The sequence below is a fragment of the Mustela erminea genome, chromosome 7, assembly GCF_009829155.1.
Source record: "Mustela erminea isolate mMusErm1 chromosome 7, mMusErm1.Pri, whole genome shotgun sequence".
Lineage (NCBI taxonomy): Eukaryota > Metazoa > Chordata > Mammalia > Carnivora > Mustelidae > Mustela > Mustela erminea.
Genome location: NC_045620.1, coordinates 92,101,422 through 92,126,503, shown reverse-complemented (window position 1 = coordinate 92,126,503; position 25,082 = coordinate 92,101,422). Strand labels below are relative to the sequence as shown.

The 25,082-nt window shown below is 45.2% G+C and overlaps 2 protein-coding genes across 5 annotated transcripts in view; one reads left to right on the top strand and one right to left on the bottom strand.

Moving 5' to 3' along the window:
- Positions 1-21,987, top strand: part of M1AP (meiosis 1 associated protein) — a 79,172-nt gene extending 57,185 nt beyond the window's left edge. For 2 of the 3 annotated variants that reach the window (XM_032352562.1, XM_032352563.1), the window contains 4 exons: positions 3,018-3,180; positions 4,575-4,716; positions 18,358-18,564; positions 19,654-20,904. In XM_032352562.1, coding sequence (XP_032208453.1) covers positions 3,018-3,180; positions 4,575-4,716; positions 18,358-18,564; positions 19,654-20,091 — 950 coding nt within the window. In that variant the 3' untranslated portion in view covers positions 20,092-20,904. Of the gene's footprint in view, positions 1-3,017; positions 3,181-4,574; positions 4,717-18,357; positions 18,565-19,653 lie in introns of all 3 variants that reach the window. The other variant, XM_032352565.1, reaches the window with a different exon arrangement.
- Positions 21,988-22,063: 76 nt separating this feature from the next.
- Positions 22,064-24,994, bottom strand: DOK1 (docking protein 1). Of its 2 annotated transcripts, XM_032352567.1 has the most exons (5): positions 24,826-24,994; positions 24,206-24,505; positions 23,945-24,038; positions 23,560-23,744; positions 22,064-23,316 (listed from the first exon to the last, which is right to left on the bottom strand). In XM_032352567.1, exons 1-5 carry the CDS (start codon positions 24,883-24,885, stop codon positions 22,504-22,506), a joined length of 1,452 nt encoding a protein of 483 aa, XP_032208458.1. In that variant the 5' UTR covers positions 24,886-24,994; the 3' UTR covers positions 22,064-22,503. The 2 variants fall into 2 exon arrangements, with proteins under 2 accessions (XP_032208458.1, XP_032208457.1); XM_032352566.1 differs by lacking the exon at positions 24,826-24,994 and having other exon boundaries at positions 24,206-24,819.
- Between the last annotated feature and the right edge of the window lie 88 nt (positions 24,995-25,082).

Here is a 25,082-nt window from a genome sequence, read left to right as displayed (position 1 = left end):
CTGTTTTTCCCCCAAGCACTCTGTCATCTCCTTTTCTGCATTATCCCATTTCATCTTCACCCACCGCCGTGAAGCAGGTATTGTTACCATATGTCATTGAATCTCAGATGCTATCAGTTATGAGATACACCATTACTTTATGTACCACTAAGAAAGAAAAACACTGCCAATTAAACATGACACAATGCTCTCTTTCCCTTAGAAATATTATTTTATCCTTACTGAGAAGTTAAAGTAGTAAGTGTTTGGAGTGTATCTTTGGCCAATGGCAACTGTAAGATATATAGTGAGATGTTAGTATGTGGGGAGAAAAATGTGTCTTCGAGTCAATTAAATACCAGTATTATCTCCCTGTTTTACAGATGAGAAAACTGAGACTTAGAGGAATTAGACATTTTCCCAAGACAGCACAGAAAAATTAATAGAATTTGAAGTTAGGCGACTCCAGAACCCACTCTTTATTTTCAGATTTTTTTTTAAAGATTTTATTTATTTATTTGTCAGAGAGAGAGAGAGAGAGAGCGTGAGAGCGAGCACAGGCAGACAGAGTGGCAGGCAGAGTCAGAGGGAGAAGCAGGCTCCCTGCGGAGCAAGGAGCCTGATGTGGGACTCGATCCCAGGGTACTGGGATCATGACCTGAGCCGAAGGCAGCTGCTCAACCAACTGAGCCACCCAGGCGTCCCCAGAACCCACTCTTAATGCTTAAGATTAGAAGTTTATTTTTTGTGCATTTGACTACACTCAGCCCAAAAACGAGGTCTGTCTCCAGAACCTGGACCCTTACCTACTACAAAACCTGTTTCATGCTGGAAAGTTCTGAGCAAAGATGCTGCCTCATGCTGGGCACTTCTTTCATTAGGAGGACTGGGGCCTCCAAAGCCAGGAACTCCAGCAACCAGCCTTTCTTCAACTGTTGCACAGCACTTTCCCATGATATAGTGGAGAATTTTTCTACCTTTTCCCTCCCTCTTTCCATGGCTTTCAGCACCAGGGTCAGAGCCAGAATGTTTATCTCCATCTGCAGTCATTCTTCTGTAATTTGCAGGTCTTCTAGGTGCATGTTGGAACTTAGATCCGGATTCAACAGCTCTTCTACTAGAAAGGCCACTGGAATCCAGATGCTCAGGCACAGTTGGAGTGAGGTCTGGGGGAAGTAGCCCTCCTCCAGGGAGGGTGTGACCCACCCGAGAGTTTATACAAGTACAATAAAGACCATACTATAGTTATCCACTGTTCAAAAAAGAGAAACTGACTCATTACTACACTAGATTTCTGGAAATGTGGCTCACTATCAAAAATGAAACAGAACAATACAGAACACTGAGCTCTCCTACTCTAGAATGTTTTGAGGACTGCTCTTCAGATGTTCACTCTGACTCCTTGCAAGATTCTCTATCCACTCTACCTTCTATAGCTGCTCAGGGCCCTTCACTCCACTCTCTAGGTGCTTCCCTCAGAGGCCTCCTTCTGGCAGAGTGTACAGTTAGCTTCAGATGAGTATCTTTTCTCGTTTTGTGGATCTGGAGTCTGTCACCTCTGCATCTCAGTTCAGCGTGGTGAGAAGCACACCTGATTCTAGACTCTAGTTCTGCTAAGACAGCTTTCCCAGCTTCAGAACACTGTTAAGACTATGGTGCTAGTAGTTCTCAGCCCTGGCTGCAGTAAGAATCACATGAGGGACTTTTTAAAAATACCAGTATCTGGATTCCATCTCCAGAGATCCTGATTTCACTAGTGTGAGTTAGGGCCCAGATATCAGTATCTTTTAAAAGTTTATTAATGTGGGATGCCTGGGTGGCTCAGTGGGTTAAGCCTCTGCCTTCAGCTCAGGTCATGATCCCAGAGTCCTGGGATGGAGCCCCACATCAGGCTCTCTGCCCTGTGGGGAGCCTCCTTCTCCCACCCTCTCTCTTCCTGCCTCTCTGCCTACTTGTGATCTCTGTCAAATAAATAAATAAAGTCTTTTTTTTTTTAATAAAAGTTCCTTAATGAAAAGGTGATTCTTACGGCAACCAGAGTTGAGAATCTCAGCCAGGTGAACACAGCTATCCAGTCCTAAAGCCCAGATATCTAACAGTGGAGAAGTCAGACACAGAAGAAATGAGGGGAGTCCAAGGCCAAGCCCCTCCTACTGACTTCCTGAACTCTGAGACACAGCAAGCCAAAACTGTCCTATTCAGAATTAATGTCCACATTTAACTGCTGGGCCCAGGAGGCCACCTGGATCTGACCTCTATTCTGCCATCCTATCTCCTTTTCTACATTATTTCTACTTCTGCTTTTATATCATGTTTGTTAACAGTATTCAAACCTGTATAGATTTTATTGAAAAACTTTGTAGTATCAAGGCTACAAGCTTAGAGCAATAGGATATTATACACTGGTGAATAATTCATACCTAGGTGAAACCCCCTCAGAATGGTTGCAGAAGGTTCTACTCTCAGGTTTCTTTGGGGGAATTAAAAAATACACCATTTCAGGAACTTATTCCTCCCCCTCCCCTGAATGTCCCTAGAAGAGCCCACAGAGAAACAGTAGCTGTCACCTGACTCCCTGACTTCTGCTTTCCTGCTCTTCCTTCATCTGACCTATAGTCTTGCCAAAGCTTAGCTACAGGGAAGCAGCAGAAGCAAGATTTCCATCTGTGATTGCAAAGGGCCTCTGCATATCATAGTGTTAGCTGCCTCCTCCACAGAGAGCCCATGTTCCTCTCAGACTGGATCATAAGCCAGATCTCTCACTGTGAGGCAACTGCTCAGCTAGGCCAGAAGTAAAACAAGTAAAAACCATATCAGACACAGAAAATAAGTTAACTATTGTATTGAGCAACTCTGTAGGTCCAGACCTGCTCTGCCTTTCCAAACCAGTCATACTTTCCTCTTTCTACTCCCCTGCCTCCTCCCAAGCCTTACTTGCCTGGTGAATGTGAAATGGGTAGCAGATGTTGTCTTTTAACCACGTAGCCTGAGGTAACTTGTGACAAACTGTCCCTCCCCCAATGCCATTTTTATTGTAGTGTGCCTGAAATGTGATCTCCAAGAGCGACTCCTCAGCCCATCTCTGCTCCCTGGCACAGCTGATGGCTCCTTAAGAATGGATGACCCCAAAGGAGACTTCAGCACACTCTACCAGATGGCCTCCCAGTCGTCAGCCTCTCCTTACAAGCTCCGGGTGATCAAGTATGGGACAAGAGAACTTCCCCAACCCATGCAAATGCCTGTTCTTACTGGTTCCAGCTAGGAAGTCCAGAGGTAGAGGGCATCTCCCAAGTGTCAGCCAGGTGGGAGTCAGTTCCAAAGGAGAAACTATAGTTATAGGAGTGAAAGAGCAAGCTCAGGCTGCCCAGCATGTGGAGACTAACAGCCAGATGGTAGAATATATGCCTCAGTAGGATATTCTAAAGCCTGGATGAGGATTGCAAATCCAGAAAGTCTCTGAACACCAAGAAAAACAAGATCAGCCGTGTTTATCCATTCAGCAACTGCATATTGAATACCTTACTCTGTTTAGGCATCAGGACAAAGGTTTGACTTTCAAGGAACAAGGGGGTAGAATAGGATCTACTCCTGCCTTGCCATTTCTCTAAGTACTAGAATTTCTGCTTCCAGAGGAACTAGTTCTTGGGTAGAATTAGCAATGATGGCAAAGACCACTTTTACTGCTTCGTAGTTCCTATCACCATGTCTGTGCTCAAGTATCTAGGTAAGCTTGTCCAGTGTGTGACTGCAGATGCTTCTTGGGGAACTTTCTTAAACTTCTTTTCTTTTCCTTTCTTTTCTTTTTTTAAGAGAGCAAGAGCAAACAGGGGGAAGGGGCGGGGGGGGGAGGGAAATAGAGGGAGAGAATGAATCTTAAGCAGGCTCCATGCCCAGTGCTGAGTCCAGTGCAGGGCTCAATCTCATGACCCTGAGCTCATGACCTGAGCCAAAATCAAGAGTCAACACCTAACTGACTGAGCCACCAAGGCACCCCAATTCATCCTTTTTTTTTTTAAGATTTATTTATTTGACAGAAAGATAGAGCACAAGTAGGCAAAGCAGCAGACAGAGGGAGAGGGAGAACCAGTTTTCCCACTGAGCTGGGAGCCTGACGCAGGGCTCCATCCCAAGACCCTGGGATCATGACCCGAGCTGATGGCAGACAACTAACCACCTGAGCCACCTAGGTGCCCCTCATCTTCTTCTTAAATGCATCTCCTCTCAGCACTTGCCACAAGAGAGCCGGGACTGGGTGCAGATGGTTAGCATACTATCATGTTACATGGTTATTATAGCAGGGGTGTTCTGGGGGTATCCCCAAAAAAGTCACTTGGAATTAAAGAAGCTCAGGAGAAGAAACATCCATCAGATTGCTTTTCGTGATGGTGCTTCCTTCATTGGTTAACAGACTTTGAGAATCTACTATGTGCGAGATATCTTGCTAGATGCTTGGCCATGCTAAGGTGATTAATTCACAGGACCTAACCCAAAGGATTTCACGGTAGAGTCTTAGATATAAGCTGAAGTTAAGCTGATCTGGTGTCAAGGTTGTACATATCACTGAGGAGACTTTCACGACCATTGTCTCTTGCCAGGGCTCTAAATTCCAGTGGGATCTGCGAGTCATTGATATATGGGCTGCCCTTCATCCTCAGACCCACAAGTTGTTGGCAGCTGGACTGGGATGAGCTGGAGACAAATCAGCAGCACTTCCATGCCTTGTGTCACAGCCTGCTGGTGAGTATTCATGTCCCCAGATGAGGAAGAAGAAGAGTGTTAAGGCACCAACCACAGAAAAGTATCTAGCTTAATCCTGCCCTGATCCCAAACCTGTCCCAGTTCTTAAGAGGACAGGAAAAAACTGGAAATACTCTGAAACACAGATTAAATATGACTTGCCTTTGTTGGTTTCATGCAATAGAGAATACTTTCTGAACTCAGTTATATGACACTAAGCTTGAAAATCCCTAATTTTGGACGCCTGGGTGGCTCAGATGGTTAAGCGTCTGCCTTTGGCTCAGGTCATGATCCCACGGTCCAGGAATCGAGTCCCGCATCAGGCTTCCTGCTCCTTGGGGAACCTGCTTCTCCCTCTGCCTCTCTCTCTGTCTCTCATGAATAAATAAATTAAATAATAACTTAAGAAAAAAGAAAATCCCTAATTTTGTACATTTAAGTGAAAATAGTATTTTCCATACCTAACTGTATTTTAAGACTTCTCTAACACTGGGCTAGACATTATGGTTTATTTAAATGAAGAACACCTAGACTGTGCCAGACATCTTGCTAAACTGCAGATATTCAATGATAACATGATAGACATTATCCATGGCCTCAAGAAACTTACTCTGTAATAAGAGAGACAGAATTTTATATATATATATTTATATATATAATAAGCATAGAATATATAATTATAATTCAGAATTTTATATATATAAATTAAATAATTATAAAATGTAATTTATAAATATAAATACTTAATTGTGAGAAGTTTATGAAGGAAAAGAAGAGGCTGCTGCCAGAAAGCCTCTCTGTGAAAGGAACATTTAAACTGAGACCCACCAGTTTATGGGAATAGGAATTAGCCAAGTGAAGGGTGGCAGAAAGAGAATGCCTGGGAAAGGCATGTATAAAGACCCCAAGGCTGGAGAGAGAGAAGAATCAAGAATGGAAAGACCATTGTGACTGAAATAAAGAAAGTGAGGGAGAGAGAGCCAAAAGGTGAGTTGGAGAATTGAGTAGGAATCAAATCATTCAAAGCTTTGTAGGTCAAGTTCAGGATCTTGTACTTTAAGTACAGAAAGAAATCATGAGAGATGATTTGAGTTTTTAAAAGATTACTTACATCAGGCATTGGAAATGAACTGGCAGAAGCGAGAATGGGAACAAGAAAATGAGGTGGGGGGCGCCTGGGTGGCTCAGTGGGTTAAAGCCTCTGCTTTCGGCTCAGGTCATGGTCCCAGGGTCCTGGGATCAAGCCCCGCAGAGAGCCCGCTTCCTCTTCTTTCTCTGCCTTCCTCTCTGCCTACTTGTGATCTCTGTCTGTCAAATAAATAAATAAAATCTTAAAAAAAATAATCTTAAAAAAGGAAAAAGAAAATGAGGTGGGAGAGCATTGCTGTAGTCTGGGCAAGAGATGATGGTGGCTTGGACTAGAATGCTGGAAGTCAAAAGTAAACCAATTAAAGAAATATCTTGGGGGCGCCTGGATGGCTCGGTTGGTTAAGCATTGGCATCAGCTCAGTTTGTGATCTCAGGGTTGTGAGATGAGCCCCACATGGAGTCCTGCATCAGGCTCCCTGCTCAGTGGGCAGTCTTCTTGAAATTCTTTCCACCTCCCACTCCCTCCCCCTCTTCTCCTCCCTCCCTTGCTCCTCCCCCTCTGCTCCCTCCCCTGCTCCTATGCTCTCTCTCTCATTCTGTCAAATAAATGAATAAAATCATTTTTAAAAAGACATATTTTAGAGAAAGTGTCAGAACTTGGTGAAGGATTGGATGTAGGGAGTGAGGAAGAGGAAGGTATCAAATAACTGCTTGGTTTCTGATTTGATTATCTTCATGGATGCCCATTTCCTGAAATGGAAAAAAATAAAAGCGCTTACAAACACTTAGAAAAGAGCATGAAACACTTAGAAAGCAAAATAAAACAACTGCAAATATAATCAAGGACAGGTCTCACTGTGAGTGGAAATAGAGGAACAGTTTGACCTAGTGGCATAAGGATGATTAGACCAGCACAGCAATTTGTCTCTTTCACTATCAGAAGCAGGCTTCTTTTTTCCTGTTACAAAGCCCACACTCTCTTTTAGGCCCACCCACAGAGTTCCTGTTTCCTATCTGAAGAACACGCATCTCCTGCCTCGGCAGGGCAGAGACAACAGATACATCCTGACCATCAGAGCCCAACAGCTCAGTTGACTCTTTACTCCACCCCATTCCTCAGGATCTCAGAGATGCTGCATCACTCGAGAGGAATTTCCCTCAAGTGGTTTCCCTACATTCTTACAGTACATGATATTTTACACAGGCATTTGCATTTCAGTACACTGCTGGAAGGAGTGTAAATTTTCTGGAAAGTGATAGCTACTTCAAAACTTTAATTCGATTGTTGGGAATGTATGTAGCACAGGAAAACAATCAGCAAAAGGAACAGAGATATATAGACCAGCATGCTTATCCCAGTGTTATTTACAGTGGAAAAATTTCAAACAACCTGAATCCCATGACCCTGAGACCATGACCTGAGCCAAAGGCAGAGGCTTAAGCCTCTGAGCTACCCAGGCACCCCACGATCTTTATTTTTAATGGCTACATAATATTTCATTACTTGGCCGAATTATTGTTCCCATAACCTTTCCCTTATTTTGATTTAATCATTTCTCTATTTAGGACATTTAGGTCGTTTTAAAATTTCTTTTCAGCATAACAGCCTGCTTCTCCCTCTCCCTGCATCTGCTTACTTGTAATCTCTATCTCTCTGTCAAATAAATAAATAAAATCTAAAAAAATAATAATAAGGATGGGAAGGAATAGTTTAGTCCCTCCTGGCTTAAATATATAAATATACTTTATATATATAAATAAAAAATGGCTTTACATATATAAATCAGATTCTTCCTGCCTCTGAATTTGGCATTTGAGGATCTAATGTTTATTTGTTTATTTATTTATTCATTTAGTCCTTCAACAAATATTTATTGAGCAGTATATGCCAGGCACCATTCTATAGCCCAGAGACTCTTACTTATCACTCCTCTATCGTGGAAATTCACAAGTGTGTGGTTGACCCATCACTAATAGATTACCCTTTTTTTGGAGTACTTACTAGGGGCTAGTCACTTAACCAAGTGTTTTGCATAATTTATCTCACTCAGTTCTCACAATAATTCTGTGTGATAGGGATGGTTATCCCCATTTTTACACATGTAGAAGACCAAAGTCTATAGAGATCAAGTGACTTACCAAAAGTCACATAGCTACCAAAGTGGCCAAGTCAGAACAAGGGGAGATGGAGAGGAGAAGGGAGTTGGGGTAAATTGGAAGGGGAGGTGAACCATGAGAGACTATGGACTCTGAAAAACAATCTGAGGGTTTTGAAGGGGCAGGGGGGTGGGAGGTTGGGGGAACCAGGTGGTGGGTATTGGAGAGGGCACGGATTGCATGGAGCACTGGGTGTGGTGCAAAAACAATGAATACTGTTACGCTGAAAAGAAATTTTTTAAAAAATCTATAAAAATAAATTTTTAAAAAAAGAATTTGAACCTACTTACAGAGGGGAGAATTCCCCACAAGCCTCTTCTGATGCATTCAACAATAAATCTTTTTCCAGTACCTAATCTGTGACCAGACCTTATTTAGAGTTTGAACCTCTCTGGTCCTATATTACAAGTTTACAGCACTTCACTAACTCCTTGGTTTTCTAGTCTTTATTACAACTTTTTCATATGTTCTTTTAAAATCTGATGTCCTCAGCTCCCTGTGTAACTCTCATCTTCTGTTTCTTACTGTGACATTTCCCCTCCAGCTAACTTCTCATTCTAACTTCTGTCTTTCTGTTAATAGCAGCACCGCCCCTGTCTGCTCACCCAGGCTTGAAACCTCATGACCTGTAGGCTTCTTTTCCTTTACACACACTTCATCACGAAGTCATATCAGTTTTCTTCTTATAAGATGAGTTGTAACTGTCTTTTCCTTCCTGTTCCCACTGTTTGTTCTCCAAGGCTGTAAACTTGTGTAAACTCCTAACTAGTTTCCCTACCTCCAGTCTCTCCCTCCTCTAATTTGCCCTGTTTATTAGACCACGTTAATCTTCTTGAAACACTGCCCCTGACTGCCACATGTTTTTTGGAAGTGCCAATACCCAGCAACGTAAGCCTTGCCTGTTCTCTCCCCATAGCATCTGCTGCATGTGTCTCTCCTCTCCATTCTTATCATCACTCTCCTGGTTTGGAGTCTGTTTACCTCTTCCCTGTAATGTTGCAACAATCTCTTGTCTCAGTGCCTTTAGTGTTTCCCTTCCCAGTCCACTTTATATACTGCCACCAGATTAATCTTCTTGAAACACAGCACTGGCCCTGCCACTGTTCAGCTTAAAGATATTTTGTGCCTTACTATTGATTATACTTTGAAGTCTGTATTCCTTGCCAGTTTTCAAACTCTAGTCTATCTCCCATCATCCCCTTTTGTGTACCATAGAGTCCAGCCAAATTAATATATAAGTTTTAAATTGCCACACCTTTGAAACTCTGTTCATGTTGTTCCTTCTCCTCTCTCACTATATGTTCAAACCCTACCCCAACTTGAAAAACTCAACTCAGATGGTACTTCTGCAATGAGGTCTTTCTGAATCCCTTTATTTATCATTAGACCTTTGTGTGCTCTATTTTCTTTTTAGGGAAAAGCATATTTCTATTAGCTTTTCAAATATATGGTCTTATGATTTGGGTTAAAGTCTGTGATAGAAGTCTGACTACCTGACTGCAAGATAACAGGATGGCCTTTTCCTGGCATTTCTACCACATTCCCATTTTACCAACCAATTTCTCAGCCTTAGTTAAAGTTAGGTTCAGAGTAGAAATTCTCCTCTCTTTTTGAGAAGTCAAGGCAAGGCAGCCTTCTAATCTATTGAGGAAAGATGTAGTCTGTATTGTCCATAAAAAGCATGGGCTTCATCAGAATCATATGGCCCTAGGTTCCTGACATTTTCCTTATTTCCCCAACTGGTTAAATTCAGGTAACATACTTAACCTTTCCATGAAACAGTAGTATATTCATTTATTTGAAACCCTAACAAACCTAGTGGCCCCATTTGGCTAATCTCTGCATAAATGGTATACAAAGAAGCACTATCCAGAGGCCAAAAAGTAATTTTAAAATTTATTTGTGCTTTCAAAGAACACCAAAGAGGAAATAGTTCATAACCCACAATGACATTTCTCAAATATTCGTCCTTCACTCCTCAATTATATCTAACCAGGAGCTATTCCAAGAGACTCTCCTTCTCTCTCTCTCTCTCTCTCTCTCACAGACACACACACACACACACACACACACACACACACACACACTTAAAAACAATAAAACTGTCTACATCACCAGTCCCTGTTCCTCTACCTTCTTCCTCCCTCTCTCAGCTATATACATATTCTATAGATTGGTTTAGCCCAGAGGGGTCTGGCATAATCTGCCTCCCCCTCAGGTCCTGTCTCTTTCTTTCTGTTTAAAACATCCAGGCACAGAATTCACAAGCCTTCTCCTTTTGTGAGTAGAAGTAGAATGGGGGAGAATGGGAAAAAGGGAGAAGGTGCACGACAGACACACATTAGTAACTCTTGTCCCTGTCACATACTGTATAGGGACAATAAGATATATGTCATCTAGTTTTTAAGTTTGCTAAATAATATTGCATGTTTAAAGCACCTAGCTTTTGCCCAGCATATGATTTGTATGTAGTGGTTGGTTAACAGTTCTATGATTTACATTTGTTTCTTTTTTTAAATAGATTCTAAATCTCTGGAAATATTCTTCATTTTTCAACTATTTTTTTAAAGATTTTATTTATTTATTTGTCAGAAAGAGAGAGCACAAGCAGGGAGAGCAGGAGGCAGAAGAAGAAGCAGACTCCCCGCTGAGCAGGAAGCCCAATGCGGGACTTAACCCCAGGACCTTAGGATCATGGCCTGAGACGAAGGCAGACTCTTTAACCAACTGAGCCACCCAAAGTATCTTTTTCACCTATTTTCTTGAGCATACTAATTGCAGCTGTTTTGAAGTTCTTGTATGCTGATCCCAATACCCGGATCACCTGTGGCTTTGTTTTAGCTCTCTTTTTTCTTCTGATTTTCAGACATGTGGGCCTGTCTTTTGGTGCACCTGGTAATATTCTAATGAAAGATGCTCAGTGTGTCTGAATAAGTTGCAGAGGCTCCAGTTGGTATGCCTCCAGAGAGGGTGCATCCTGACCTGTGCTATGCAGATAGAGTGGTGACAAATCCTCCTATTCTGTTAAGAAGCTGTACTGAGTCCAGGCTGGACTGTGATCCTACTGAGGCTCAGTCTAACCCTGGTTTGCTCCCGGCCTTCCAGGATTTTCCAATGAAACCTGATATGTGCATCCCTTTCCCTTGGACCGTTCCAACTCTAATCACTCTATACCATATATGTTAAAATACTCTGCTTCTAAAGGCTTTCTCTTGGGTGTTTTTGCCTCTTGCTCCATGTAGCCCCCGTATTTGGTAAATGTGCTGAGAGAAAAATTGGTTTGAGCACACACCCACCTCTGACTGGTCTCCACCAAAAGATCTGCTGGTTTCTCTGTTCCCTTGCAAGTGCCTCAGCATATGCAAATCCTAGATTCTCAGCTACCACCTGCTCTTCCTCCAACTCAGAATCAACATGTGCCCTCAAGGTAAAAGCGGTGGCCATAATTTCCTCATCTCTCTGGATTCTTTCCTCTCCAGAAACTTAGCTACCTCTCATTTTCATTGTCTCAGCACATCCTCATGCCCTCAGACAAATGGTTTCTGTATATTCCAGCTTCTCTAGTTGTTCTAGGCAAAAGAACAAGCGTGCTTCTGGCATTTCTATCCCACATGGATGCAGAAGGAGATATTTATTAAATGTTCATTCATTCCCCCACTTTTCATCTCTTATTTGGCTAGGCAGTCTGTAATACATTTTCTGGTTTACTCTCAGTCAGAGAGTAAACTGGCTGGCTCCACCAAGTTTTCATTTTCAGGTTCCTGGGTTTTCTTACAACTATAGGCATAGGTCAGTTCCTTCAATGCTGTCTCTTCCTCTGCCCCTTCTTTTAGAGTAGTTCTTCTAAGCAAAGTCCACACTCCCATAATTAAATTCTAGTCATTAGTGCCAGCCCACCAATTCCCATCAACTATAAATGTTGGGTAACTTTTCTAATTACACTTTACATGTGCTCTAAATCTTAGTCAACTTCAGCCTTACGTGTTATTCCATCCTCTGATTTTCTTACATGAGAATTGACTATTATATCTTTCCACCCTCCTTGTAGATGATTTTGTTTAATTTGAGTATTTTACTTCCTTTTCCTCAGAAAAATATCACTTCATCAGATAAGCAAGACTCTTGATAAACCCATTCCCAGGCCCTTCCTGAAAGCTATCTGCCATCCATCCATTCCCATAAATTTCACTCTTAGATCAATCCAGACCACAGAAGAAAAATGTGTTTTACTTCATTCTCTGGAACTTTCAATGACCTATATCTAAGAATTATAAATTACTTCTAATTTCAAAAAATTTAATAAAAATTATCTAATAATTATTCAATATGTTTTTGTTAAAAATTTCAATACTTGCATAGTATGTGCCTGAATCAGTTCTAGAGACTTCACAAATATTAAATTATATAATCTCCATAACTATCTATTAAGGGAGGAATCATTATCTCTATTTTACAAATGAAGAAATTGAGGCCCAGAGAGGTTAGTTAGTTAGTTTTCCAAGATTACACAGCTGGTAAAGCCAGGATGGAATCCAGAAATAATATATTGACTCTAGGACCCAAACTTATAACCACTCTATAGGCACATGACATTCATTGTATTGATTGCAGGAGTACTCTGGAGTACATTTACTACTCAGTAAGGACCCATAAGATAACTTCCCAAACACTTTTATCAGGAAAAGCTGTGGAGCTCCCTTTTAGCAAAAGTGGGTGGTTTGCATTTCTCTGAGCTTACCTAATCTTGGCTCTTTTTTTGCCCTACGCTTATTTTTCTTTTGCCCAGTCCCTTGTGTATTTTATCTTCTTTGGATTGTTGCATTTTTCTAAACTGGCATAACTGCTTTATGGAATGTGGTAGAGAATAATATATATAATTAACTTTCCTAAGTATTTATGAGATGAATCTATCCACCACCAGGAAAACATAATTTCAATTACCAAATCCTACTGTATAGTCCCAGTTATGCAGCTAATGACTCACTTTCCACATCCTCATTTCTCTTACAAAGTCATGTCTGTATGAACTAGAAAAAGAAATGAAAATACCACCTAGGTCTTTCAGTTTCCTACTTAAAATGTCAGAGTCTCTGGAGAAACATTCCAGAGCTTTACAGGCCATGTCTGTCCTAATTGGCCACAGAAGTGACAGAGTTCAAGCCAGGATGTGTCCAGCAGGAGTCTAACTACATAGGCAATGACCTGGTTGGGCTGTAAATGGGTGGGGAAATGGAAAGTCCTTGGTTACATTAGGCGAAGAGTCAAGTATAAAAATCCAAGCTGAGAGTGGGGTGATAGCAGGTCAGAAGCCATTAAAAAAAATTAGAATGAAGTTAGAGTGTTGAGCTGCATGGGAAACAAACAGACACTAGAATAGACAGCAGGCTAGCATGGGACCATGAGCTTTTTGTGACTCAGCCTTGTCTGCTTCTCTTGCTTCAATTTTTACCATGCCCCTTCCACCCTTTACTCCGTGCACACTAATAAATCGCTAAATGTCCCCCAAATATGCCAAACTTCCCTATACCTCCATACTTTTTTTTCATGTTCTTAGGGAACAGTATGCCAGTATGCCTTTCCCTGACAAATATCTATCCATTTTTTCCAGATTCTGCTTAAATATCTTCACTAGAAAGCTATTTCTTTCCCCATCACAGCCTGCCCCCGTTCATCTTTTTTGTCCTTTATCCACCCATGTACCTGGTTCTCACATCTATCTTGACCTTCACAGCAGTAATAAAAGGTATTCTGATATGAAAATTGTCATATTATTGTATTTTTTTCTAACCCAATTTTAGAAAAATATTAATCCCCAAGAACTAGGATGTTGACATACTCAATATTTTTTAAAGTTTTTTTTTAAGATTTTATTTTTTTATTTGACAGAGATCACAAGTAGGCAGAGAGGCAGGCAGAGAGAGAGAGGAGGAAGCAGGCTCCCCGCTGAGCAGAGAGCCCGATGTGGGTCTGGATCCCAGGACCCTGGAATCATGACCTGAGCTGAAGACAGAGGCTTTAACCCACTGAGCCACCCAGGCGCCCGGACGTACTCAATATTTTTATGAGTGCCTCTCTCTGGCTCATACTCAGAATCCTAGAGTCCTAATGGTCCAGAAAATGTGGTAAAGAGGCCTCTTGTCTTTAGTACACCTCCAGTACATGTTGAATAGAAGTAGCAAAAGCAGACATTTTTGTCTTGTTCCTGACCTCAGGAGCAAATCATCTGGTCTTTCATCACTACTTGTGATGTTAGCTATGGGATTTTTATAGAGCCCTTTGTCAAGTTAAATTCCACTTTGCTTCTAATTTGTTCATGAAAGTGTTTGGATTTTATCAAATACTTTTTCTGCATCTATTGAGATGATTATGTAATCTTTGTCCTTTATTGTAGAAACATGGTGTATTACTTCTTTAATTTTTGGGTATTAAACCAACCTTGCATTCCTGGGATAAGTCCCCTGTGGTTGTGAAATATAAAGTTGGTCCCTGAACAACATAGGGGGTTAGGGGTACCATCCTCTCATGCAGTCAAAAATCCATGTATAACTTTTGACTTCCCAAAAACTAATTGCTGAATTTGGTCCCAGGACATCATATTGATGGCAGACCAAGGAAATGTCAGTTTGGTGAGATTAAAGATTTTACCTGCTATAATAAATTCCCATCCATCCTGGTAAGGCCTATACTGGTGCCATTAAACTTGTCCTTTCTACTGCTGTCTCCCCATTAGCTATATCCTCTTCTTTTCCTTTGCTATCTGTAAGGGATTCCTTTGGCTGCAACTAACAGAAAGCCAATCCAACTCTAACTTGAGTAATTTTAAATATTTATTTTTCTGATATAACAAGAAGTATGGAGACAGACAATTCTTAGACTGATACCATCAAAGACCCAGGATCTTTGCATTTTTCTACTGTAGCGTCCATAGCAAATGTGCTTCATCCTATGCCTGATCCTCATGTGGCTATTGTGCCTTAAGATCAAGTCCTGTCCTAGGAAAAAGGAGTACAGCCAAGAGGCAAAAAGCCTGCCAGCATATTACAAAGCTTTTCCAGAAGTCTCACACGGCAACTTCTGCTTATGTCTCATTATTTAAATCTAGGTCACATGTCACCCCAGACCAATCACTGAAAGACTGAAAAATGTGCAGAGAGAAGGGAGAGGGGCAGGAAAGTAGTGGCCAGTCAACCAACAGTGGTTACCACACCTTCTTTCACAGCTTTAGAAATCAGAAGTTAAGGCAGAGATGGGGGAGAATGAGCTTGGAGCATGGTATGCCCATCAACTCTACCCCTGTGCATACCTGTTCTAAACAGAATCAGTCCCCACCTTCTAAAATCTAAGCTCCCAGGGCGCCTGGGTGGCTCAGTGGGTTAGGGTCTCTGCCTTCGGCTCAGGTCATAATCCCAGGGACCTGGGATTGAGCCCCACACTGGGCTCTCTGCTCAGCCAGGAAGCCTGTTTCCCTCTCCCTCTCTCTCTCTCTGCCTGCCTCTCTGCCTACTTGTGATCTCTGTCTGTCATATAAATAAAAATAAAATCTTTTAAAAATAAAAATAAAATAAAATCTAAGCTCCCTAGCACCTTCTGTAGCAAACACAACAAATACAGACACATTTTTACCTGCTTTCTGGTCAATTCAGCATCTAATCATTCTCCTTATTTTAGAATTAGCAAAGGGGCACCTGCCTGGCTCAGTCAGTACAGCATGTGACTCTTGATCTCAGGGTTTTGAGTTCAAGCCCTATGTTAGGTGTAGAGATTATTTACAAATAAAATCTTTTAAAAATAGATTAACAAAAGCATATCCTGTCATCTACCATCATTAAGCATTGTTCACATTGAGGACCCCAAAAGCTAGTCCTCTGGGACATCCCTATGTCTTTTCTCAGCCTCGCATACCTGCTCTGGCAACAAACCATTTCCATCACAGGTACAACTACCTGTACCTACAAGTCAACCCGTGACCTGGGTAACGTATTCAAGCTTCGATCATGTACTTCAGATCTCTAGTGCCATTATGCTATCCAAGAAGGGGTTAGAAATTCAGAGTCCAAAATAAGGGCCTTAAAGTTCAACTTCCCCATCTCTCCCTTTCCCCAAATGCTCCTAGGAATTGCAGATAATTAATATCTTTATCAAACTCTAACAAGTGCATTTGCCTCTCTTACTTCCAGAGCCTTCTGCTAACCTCTCTGTAAATGAGAATCAGCCCAGACATTCTTTAGCATTCTGTAAAATCCTTTCAACTTGATCTCTTGCCAGTCTTCTGATTTTCTTCTGATTACTTTTGAGAGTCTTCTTTCAATTCTGCATACTATTTCTCTAATAGAAACTTAGCTATTGTCTCAAAGCCTGTATGCTCAAATTCTAGGGATCATAATTTTTTTGTGTGAAACAAAGTTTCTTAGTAACCCCACAATATAGCAGTCATGAATTTATTCCATAACACTAAGGTGTAAGTAATGTCACATTGCTTTTTTTAAGGAAAGGACCCAAAAAATGCCTATTCCCATATTTTTAGCCCCCAAGGGACTTGCCACTGTGCCAAGATATTCTGTGCTCTGTGAAGTCTTAGAAGGGTGACTGACCACCCCTGTTTGCCCATGACTGGGGGGTTTCCTGGGATGTAGGACTTTCAGTACTAGAAATAGGCAAATCAAAACAGTTGGTCATCCTAAATACAGGACTAACATTAAGTTACAAACTTTTCCTTTACTATATTATAAGATCTCAAGGGGCAAGGAACACATCTAATAAATTTCTATATACTCATGCCTAGTGCTTGGGACATAAACAGTCATAAAACATAAAAAAAGATATAAAGTCATAAGACATAAAAAATAAAAAGAATCAATGCATTCTTAATAGATAAACTAATTTGCAAACTGTGGATAAACCAGCATAAAAATAGAATATTGAATAACTGTAATAATCCAAGCCTGGTCCACATCAGAAGTTATTTGAACCAGTTGAAAATGTGTAAGCCTAATGATTCACAGACCTGTACCCCTGGGACAAATAATACATTATATGTTAATAAAATAATTTTTAAAAAAAGAAGTTACTTGAGCCAGTTGAAATGGAGTGACCTGCCACTTGCTACTTATCCCTTCCAGAGAACATCCCTTCCAGGCTTAAAGAAGTTACTTGAGGCCATGTCCTCAGAACAGGGGCAAATCCCCCCACCCACCCCAACACACACATAAACAAACCATGATTTCTACATCATCTGTTTACAATTGAATGGATTTGAGAAGGAACAAGTAGACTTCCCATCTCGTTTTGGATCTGTTCTTCAAGAAGACAGCACATTACCAAATATAAGCAAAATGTTAAGGAAGGATACACTTCTGAAGGTACCTACCATCTGCCCAGCCTACCAGACCTCCTCAGAGTTCTGTGCTGCACAAAATGACGACACTGCTTTCAAGTGTCCAGAACCTTCCACACCACCTCCACCCAGCACATTGCCCCTGGGGTATAGCATTAAGGCTACAGCAAGGCTTTTAGTGTGCTTCTCTGTGTCACTTTCCACTTGTCTTCCACAAGACACTAACGTTCCTTTATCCCCTAAGATCTTTTTTCCTCCGTCTGCCTTTCCTCTCATATTATTTTTTCCAACTTTTTGTGTAAGTTAAGAGTGGGGTAGAGCTACTGTGCTTTCTTTCATCTTCTGTAGCAGGGAGGCTGTTATGTTTGTGCCAGGTGTAAGTGATGATCACCTCCAGCAAGAGGGCACAATTTACAGATGATTGTAACAATCCTGACTCCACATTTCATGGAGTTTAGTGGTTTCCCTTAAAGCACTACCACAGCAAATTGCCTTATTCCCATGCCTGATTTAAATGAGCACACCTGGGACGCCTGCCTGGGTGGCCCAGTGGGTTGAGCCTCTGCCTTCCGCTCAAACTCAGGTCATGATCTCAGTGTCCTGGGATTGAGGCCCGCATCGGCTTCTCTGCTCAGCTGGGAGGCTGCTTCCCCCTCTCTCTCTGTCTGCTGCTCTGCCTACTTGTGATCTATCAAATAAGTCCTTTTAAATAAAATCTTTTTTAAAAAAAAAGAATTACAATTCTTAAAATTCTGCATTTGCCATTGAGTAATATGTTAGCCATCTCTGGAGAGAACACCTATTTCAGGTTAAAGGGCATCTCTTAACTTGTCTCTGCATCGTTAACCCTTCTGTGTACAACTCCAAGCTGAGAGGAAGAGCAGTACCTTGGGGCACTAGCAACTCAGCCAGGAAGTCCCTCTCTCTCTCAGGCCAGAGTAAAATGGTTTGGGCCTCTGGACACCTCCAGAGGAACTTGGGAGAGTCTCGATGGGGGACTGATCTTTAAAACGTGCCAAAGACTGAAGGTGAACCAGCATTTACATATGTCCTTGTTTCAGAAAAGAGAATGGCTGCTGTTGGCCAAAGGGGAGCCCCTGAGCAGAGGACACAGCCTGAGGCAGCCTGCCAGCACCTTCTATGTGATTGTGCCATCACGCTCCCCCACTCTGCTGGTGAAGGCAGTGGCCACACGGGAACTGATGCTGCCCAGTCCCTTCCCGCTGCTGCCTGAGGACCCACCTGATGACAGCCTTAAGATTGTGGAGGCAAGTGGAGCTCAGATCTCATGGGACAGACAGAGGGAGAGAAGAGTTGGGGGTCGGAGAAAGGGATGAGGGAGAGGAGCGAGCCTGTGGAGGAAAGGACTGGGGTGCAGAGGGAGAAGTGGTTTTGCCAAGAAGGTGGCAGAATGTCAGTAATGTAATGTGTGTCTGTGTGATGTTGTGTTCCTACCGGTCTTTCTCTGCATTGTGTGTGTGCAGAGGTGGTGTACCTGTTTGTGAGCATCTATTTTTGTTGAGGAAAAGATAGCCAATGCAGGACCCCAGGATAGGAAGGGCTTCAAAATGAGACACCCAGGCATCAGAGGGAACTGCGCTGCTGGCTATTTTCTCCCCCTTCTCTCGGTCCTGCCCCTCCTCCTCCTCTCTTCCTTGGACCTGGATTCTGGATTTCCTCTGCCAGCCTCCCTGGGTTGAGGGCAGAAGGAGGGGCTCTGGGCAGGGAGAACTGGAACCACATCACTGCTGGATTGCTGGCTTATGTGCAGAGAGGACAGAGCCTGGGATTGTGTTCTTGCCTTGGCGGCCATGGGCATACAGAGAGAGGTGGGCACGAGTGTCCGTGGCTCGCTTAGCGTCTCACTTCAGGGCCAGTGGTTCCTGGCACAGGATGTTGTGGCCGGAAAACCTGACTGCTCAGGAATGCTGCGCTTGTGTGTCCTCAGGCTGTGCTCACCTAGCAAGCCAGGCAGAGAACTCAGTGTACTCACCAGGCAGACTGGGAGCACCCCCAGGCCTCGGACACTGCCTCGCTTACAGCCATGCTCACTGGCTCCCTTGTAACCCTCACAGCACTCCAACCCCTCTCAGGATCCCATGACACACTTCTTGGGACCAGAGGACATCCTGTCCCTAACTATTCAAGGTTGCACTCTTGCAGGAACTGTACATCATCACAAGCACTCAGATCTGGGAGCGAGGACACCCAATGGGACCCACATCTATTTCGGTCTTCAGTGAAGCACTGGGTCTTCACTCATCCTCCAGCTTCTCACACTCCAAGGTCTCTGCCTGACATCTTGTGTTCTGTGACTTCAAGTTCCCTGGGTAAGGCTGCTCTTCTCTCTTCCTCAGAGCTTGCTGGACAGCCTGGAACTAGAGCCCTCTTACAACCCCTTGCAGGCTTGGAGCCATCTGTACTCACACCTGAGCAGCACCTTCATCAAGCCTCAGGGCCGGCTCCACCCAAGCTGGGAGAGCCAGGCCCTGAGAAAGGTACAGCTCCCTCCCTACTACCCTTCCTCCCCACAATGCCCAGAATCCCAGAGAGTCCTCCTACCCTGTCCCCAACTCCCCACTCCCTGCAACCAAGGGAATAGCCCCCCTCCCTGGATCTTCCCTGGGGGAAGGGAGAACCAAGCCAACCAGAGAAGAAAAAAAACAGCGCTTTACCCTAGACAAAGGAAATTAGAACCCCTGCCTGATGCTTTTCTGCCTGGCCCTGGGTGTTTACATATGGTAATGTTTAGGTATCTTAACTGTAGCACTTATGATAACTCATTAGTCATTTAACAGACCATTGTCCCACTAAGCAAACTGACAGCACTGAAACCACAGCTTCTGTTTAGAGAAAAGGCTAAATGGAAGGTGGAAAAAGAAATGCCCAAAGGGAAGGAAATTAACATTTACTGAATACCGGCCATTTACCAGGTTTTGTGACAAGTGCTTTCACATGTGTCTTTCTCATTTAATCCTCACAGCGTCCCTGCAAGGTAAGTATTAATGCTTGTTTTACAGATGAGGAAACGGAGGCTGACCAAGGTTAGTTAACTAGATTCAGGGCTTTAGCAATGAAGGTTAAAGAGAGAAAAGGAATTGAGGGTGGAGTTGTTTTTCTGAAATTCATATTCTATAATATTTCCCTTTGCCCCTAATTATCTTTTCCTAGTTTCTCAGTAACAGAGACTTTAGAAACTCCTCCTTTACCTTAGCTGAAGTTACAAGAGAAAGAGCTTTCCAAACTATAGTCAGTCTAGAGATGGGAGCAGAACCCACCGTGAGTTTGCTGGTAGGCAAGCTAACAGAGGAGGGGCCCTCAGCCAGGAGATGGGCACTGTGGAGAGGAGCCCAGGGGACTCAACTGCCCTGGAGCTTGAGGCTGTCACTCATGGAGCATGGGAAGGAATCAGGACATGAGGCCCAACAGGGAACAGGATAGGAGATCAGGAACTGTGGTCTGGGCTTCAGAGAAGTCTGCTTGCTTTCTTTGCAGGCTGGGCAGTTACAGACAAACCGAGTTCGAGCCACAGTGGCCCCCCTGCCTATGACTCCAACCCCTGGAAGAGCCCCCCAGATGCCAGCAGCCAGCAAGTCTTCCTCAGAGGCCTTCTTCTGGCCTTCTAAGGAGGAAGTGGGGGAGGAGAATGAGGAGGAGTATTCCTAGGGACCCTGAGTCCCCAGCACCAGAGCCCCCGTGCCCTGCTCAACCACAGCCATACGAAGGCTCATACAGTGAATGGCTTTCTGTGGTCAGACTTGCTTTCTGTCCACTTGAGCCTCAGTGAGCTTCAGGTGACTGGGAAACAGAGCCTTCCCCTCCTCTGTCTTCAGTGCTGCCACCGCCCCCGCCCTACCACTCAGGCCCAGAAGAGACACACCTGAACTTTTTCCTTCTCCAAGCAAGAGTTCATTTTCTTTTGGATCATTTGATACCTTTAACGCAGATGAAGATTAAATACCCAGTAAGTCTCCACCATTGTTAGGAGCATTCCCAACCCTGAATTTCTCCTTCTAGTTCCCTGTGAGCAAGTAGATGAGGTCAGGTCAACTTGAGGAAACTGGAGCTCAGGAGGCAAGGACAAGGTTTTCAGAGCTCATGAAAAATAAGTACAATTGAAATTTAAGCCTCATTCTGAAGCCTGTGCTCTTCCCACTACACCCACCACATAGCAGTTCCCTTTAACCTTCAACGAGAAAAATGGTTGGTGCTTGAGTACTTACAGGTAAAGTGTGTGTGCATGTGTGCATATGTATATGAGCGCATGTGTGTGTATTTTTGTATGTTGGGGCAGGTGGTGTCATATAGCTGAGAACAGGAGGGAAAGATGGTGTGAAAAAGAGCTATTCCCTTCCTATTCTCCTCTCCCCATGCCTGTCCACCTTTCTGCTGACCCTCCTCAACCATGGAATAACCACTGTTTATAAAATGCTTAATCTGTGCTTTAGACTGCACTAAGTACTTGAGAAACTTAACTCCTTCCACACAAACAATGCTGTGAAGTAGAGTCTGTTGTTGGATTTCCCATTTTACAGAGGGGCATTGAGAGAAATCGAGGGTTAGAGATGTTATACAACTCGCCCGGCGTCCCAGAAACAGGCTCTAGCCAAGTGGGCCTGACTGGACAACCCAGGCTCTCATTGCTAGGAGAGCTAACAACACTGCTCAGTTAACTCACCTTCTTCCTTCTTTGGCCCCTGGTACATTCTGACCCCCTCCACACCCACCCAGCATACCCCTCTGTGACTATTCACACACAGAGACCTCTTAAACCCAAGCTGACTTTAATGAGAATAAACTTCTTAAAATCTAGGTCTCTGGCAAAGAACAATGCAGGGGTGAGGATCCGGGCCCAGTCCAGCATCACCCTAGAGCCTCCATGCAGGCCCCTCTAACTGCACCAACTCAGACCAAGCACCCCTTTTCACAGACCTAGTCCAGCAGCTGTCCATTCCTTTGGGGAGGATAACTTGGGGGTGCTGGTCTCTCCCAGGTCCCATCCCTCACCCCTGCCAACTGTCCCACTTCCAGGACTTCTTGAGATTGATCATCCTCCCCTTGACTCCCCTGATCCCTCCAGTCCCCTGGCTGGCTTACACAGGACCCTCCAGCCTTCTGGTCCCTGCAGATTCTAATAGGTTTCTTTGATCCCCAGTGCCACCTTCCTATGGTGGGTCCTATCAGCAACCCCAGCCTTACCCCACCTGTCATGTGGAGCCCTCTGACTTGACCCCCGTCCTGTCAGCCCCTGTTCTAGACAGCTCACAGTCCCAGCTCCCTGAGGCTCTGCTCTTCTGGACCTGGCTGTACAGGACAGTGTCTGAGCTGTGGCCTTTGCTGCCACCACCACCTGCAGCTCCAGGTTCAGCGAAGGCCAAGCCCCGGGGCTTGGGAGCGGGGAGGGGCTTTGTGCTCCGGGGCGGTGGCACAGCGTAGTCATCAGTGGCAGGGTTGTAGGGGAGCTCATAGCCCTCCTCCTTCATCCGAGCCTGGCACCACCATGCATCCTTGGGCTCCTGAGGCAGATCATAAAGGCCCCGGGGTGCAGCCGGGGCCAGGCCCTCGGGTTCATCATAGATGGGGTCCTCTTTGGGGTCCATCAGTTTGGCCTTCAGCAACTGCTGCTGCACGTGCTCGTACAAGTCGCAATAAAGAGATTTCTTGAACGGTACTCCCTCCCCTGCCTGAGCAGGAGTGCTGTCCAGGGGATCTGAGTATAGGGAATCCAGGGAAGGGCCTGGAGGAATGCGCAAGGAGTCTAAGGGTTCAGCATACACGGTGGGAGGGCTGCCCAGGAGCTCCTGAGGGCCAGGCAGGGATGCCAACTTCCCCTCTGCCACTTCTCCTTCATGGGAATCAGCTTTGAGACTATCCTGCCCTTGCCCGTCCTTTCCCTGGACCTTCTGCCGGTGAATAGCAGTCTCAACAGCCTGAAAGATGTCATTCCCCTGTGCGGTCTGGAAGGTGAAGGTTCCAGGGCCCGAAGGGCAGCGGCGACCAGCCTCAAAAGAGAACATGACCTGAAGATGTGGAGAAAAACACGTTACTAGGAGCCACGAAAGGAGATGAGTCACAGGGCCTGCCCTAGTATAGACCATCTACAAAAAAAAAAAAAAAAAAAACTAACTGGGGAGGGAGGTGGGGTCATGGGCTAATCAAGGAACCAGTATCCAGAGGACAGAGCTTCCTGCCTTCCAGTCCTGCCCCACCCACCCACCGCACAGCCAACCCAGAAAGTCGGTGCTCCCTGACAGCCCCCGCACCTTGTCCCGGCCATAGCGCCGCAGTAGAGTGTAAGGCCAGAACAGGAGCGGCTCCAGTATCTGACTCTGAGTCCCCATGGTCAGGAGAGTCAGCCTCTCGGCCTCCACCCTCAGCACATAGGAGCCCTGCAGGCCACAACGCTCAGCGGCTTCGGTCCTCTGCACTGTCACCCAGAACTGGGATCCTGGAAGGAATACACAATTAGATTGGCCGGACTAGTGGGTTAGGACGCTGGGGAGGTGGGGACAGGTTGTCCAGTCACTTGGAAACCAGCTTCAGAAGCTTCCAACTTCCCCATGGGTCCCTGACCTTTCTTTATCACTCCCTTCCCAAGGACACCCTTCCTTTCCACCCCATCCCTGCCCAGGCATCTCAGGCATCTACCTTCCCAGGTGGGGCTATACAGCGAGTTCTCCAGCATCTCCAGGGCAGAAAGCTTGGGTGGGTTCTCCGCAGGCGCCAGAGCCCAGCTGCCTTTCTGGGGTAAGAACAGAGAGTATCGTGGACCCTGCAATTCCCTCACCGCCGTTCCCAGAGACCGAGCCAGCCTAGGCGCTCTGCTGCTGTAACCGCCCAACCCCGCGTCGCCTCTAGGGCCCAGTGCATTTCGCCCCAGCCCCTCTAGGGCAGCCCGGGCCCACTCACCGGAAAGGCATTTCTGCACAGTGTTTGCACCCACGCAGCGCTGGACGGCGCGTCCGCCGCCAACAGGTGGGAGCGCTGCGCGGTGTCCAGGCGGAAGGCTGCGGCGCCAGGCTCAGGGGGGCTCTCCACTGACACCGGGACCACGCTCACACACTCCGCCAGACGAATCACCTTGCAGTCCAGGCGGCGCGAGCCCCCTCGGCCGCCTCCAGAGCTCGACCCCTTGTGGTCGAAGAACTCGAGCCGCGCTACGCCGTGGGGACTGGCAGGATAGAGTACCGCCCAGGTCTTCCTCCATCTCTGGAAAGAGAGAGAGACGCTGGGGAGGGAGCGGTCCGGGCCCCGACGGGAAAGGAGAGACCAACTCGGGCCGACTTCGGGTCTGCAGCTTCCCGACAGGGGGCGAAGTTTCCCGATAAAGATGCAGCTCGGTCTCCCCAGAACCTGAGAGGGCATACCCCGAGGACCTTCTCCCGAGTGTGAAATCAACTTCGCGGGAACGTCATAGGGCTCTCCAGCTCCTGGCCCGCGCTCCAACTCGCTGCCTCCCCCTCCTCCCTCTGGGCTCTACAGTCCACTCCTAAGTCTGATGGGGTTCCGCAACCCCTGCCCCCGACTACCTTGGTACCGAAACGCTGACTTTGCAAAAAGAGCGGCCCTTCCATCACGGCACCGTCCATGGCCCCAGGCGGTTCCTTCGGCGCTTCCTGGCCCTGCGGGCTAGGGGCGGGGCGGGGGCGGGGCCGGACCCCCGGAGGCGTTCCCGCCCCTCCCCCGGCCCCCGCGGACTGGAAGGGGGAGCAAGGAGAGCAGCATAAGGAAAGGGGAGGGGTCCCGAGATTAGTTGTGCGGTGCACCACCTTCAGACCCCTTCCCA

Bases quoted from the DNA above. Each gene is read 5' to 3' on its own strand.
- DOK1 (XM_032352566.1), bottom strand. From the start codon at position 24,661: ATGCCCTCTCAGGTTCTGGGGAGACCGAGCTGCATCTTTATCGGGAAA. The intron at 23,745-23,944 runs GTAGATGCCTGA...TATTCCTTCCAG, and splicing joins GTATAGCCCCACCTGGGAAG to GATCCCAGTTCTGGGTGACA. The intron at 23,317-23,559 runs GTGCGGGGGCTG...CCACATCTTCAG, and splicing joins GGCGCTATGGCCGGGACAAG to GTCATGTTCTCTTTTGAGGC.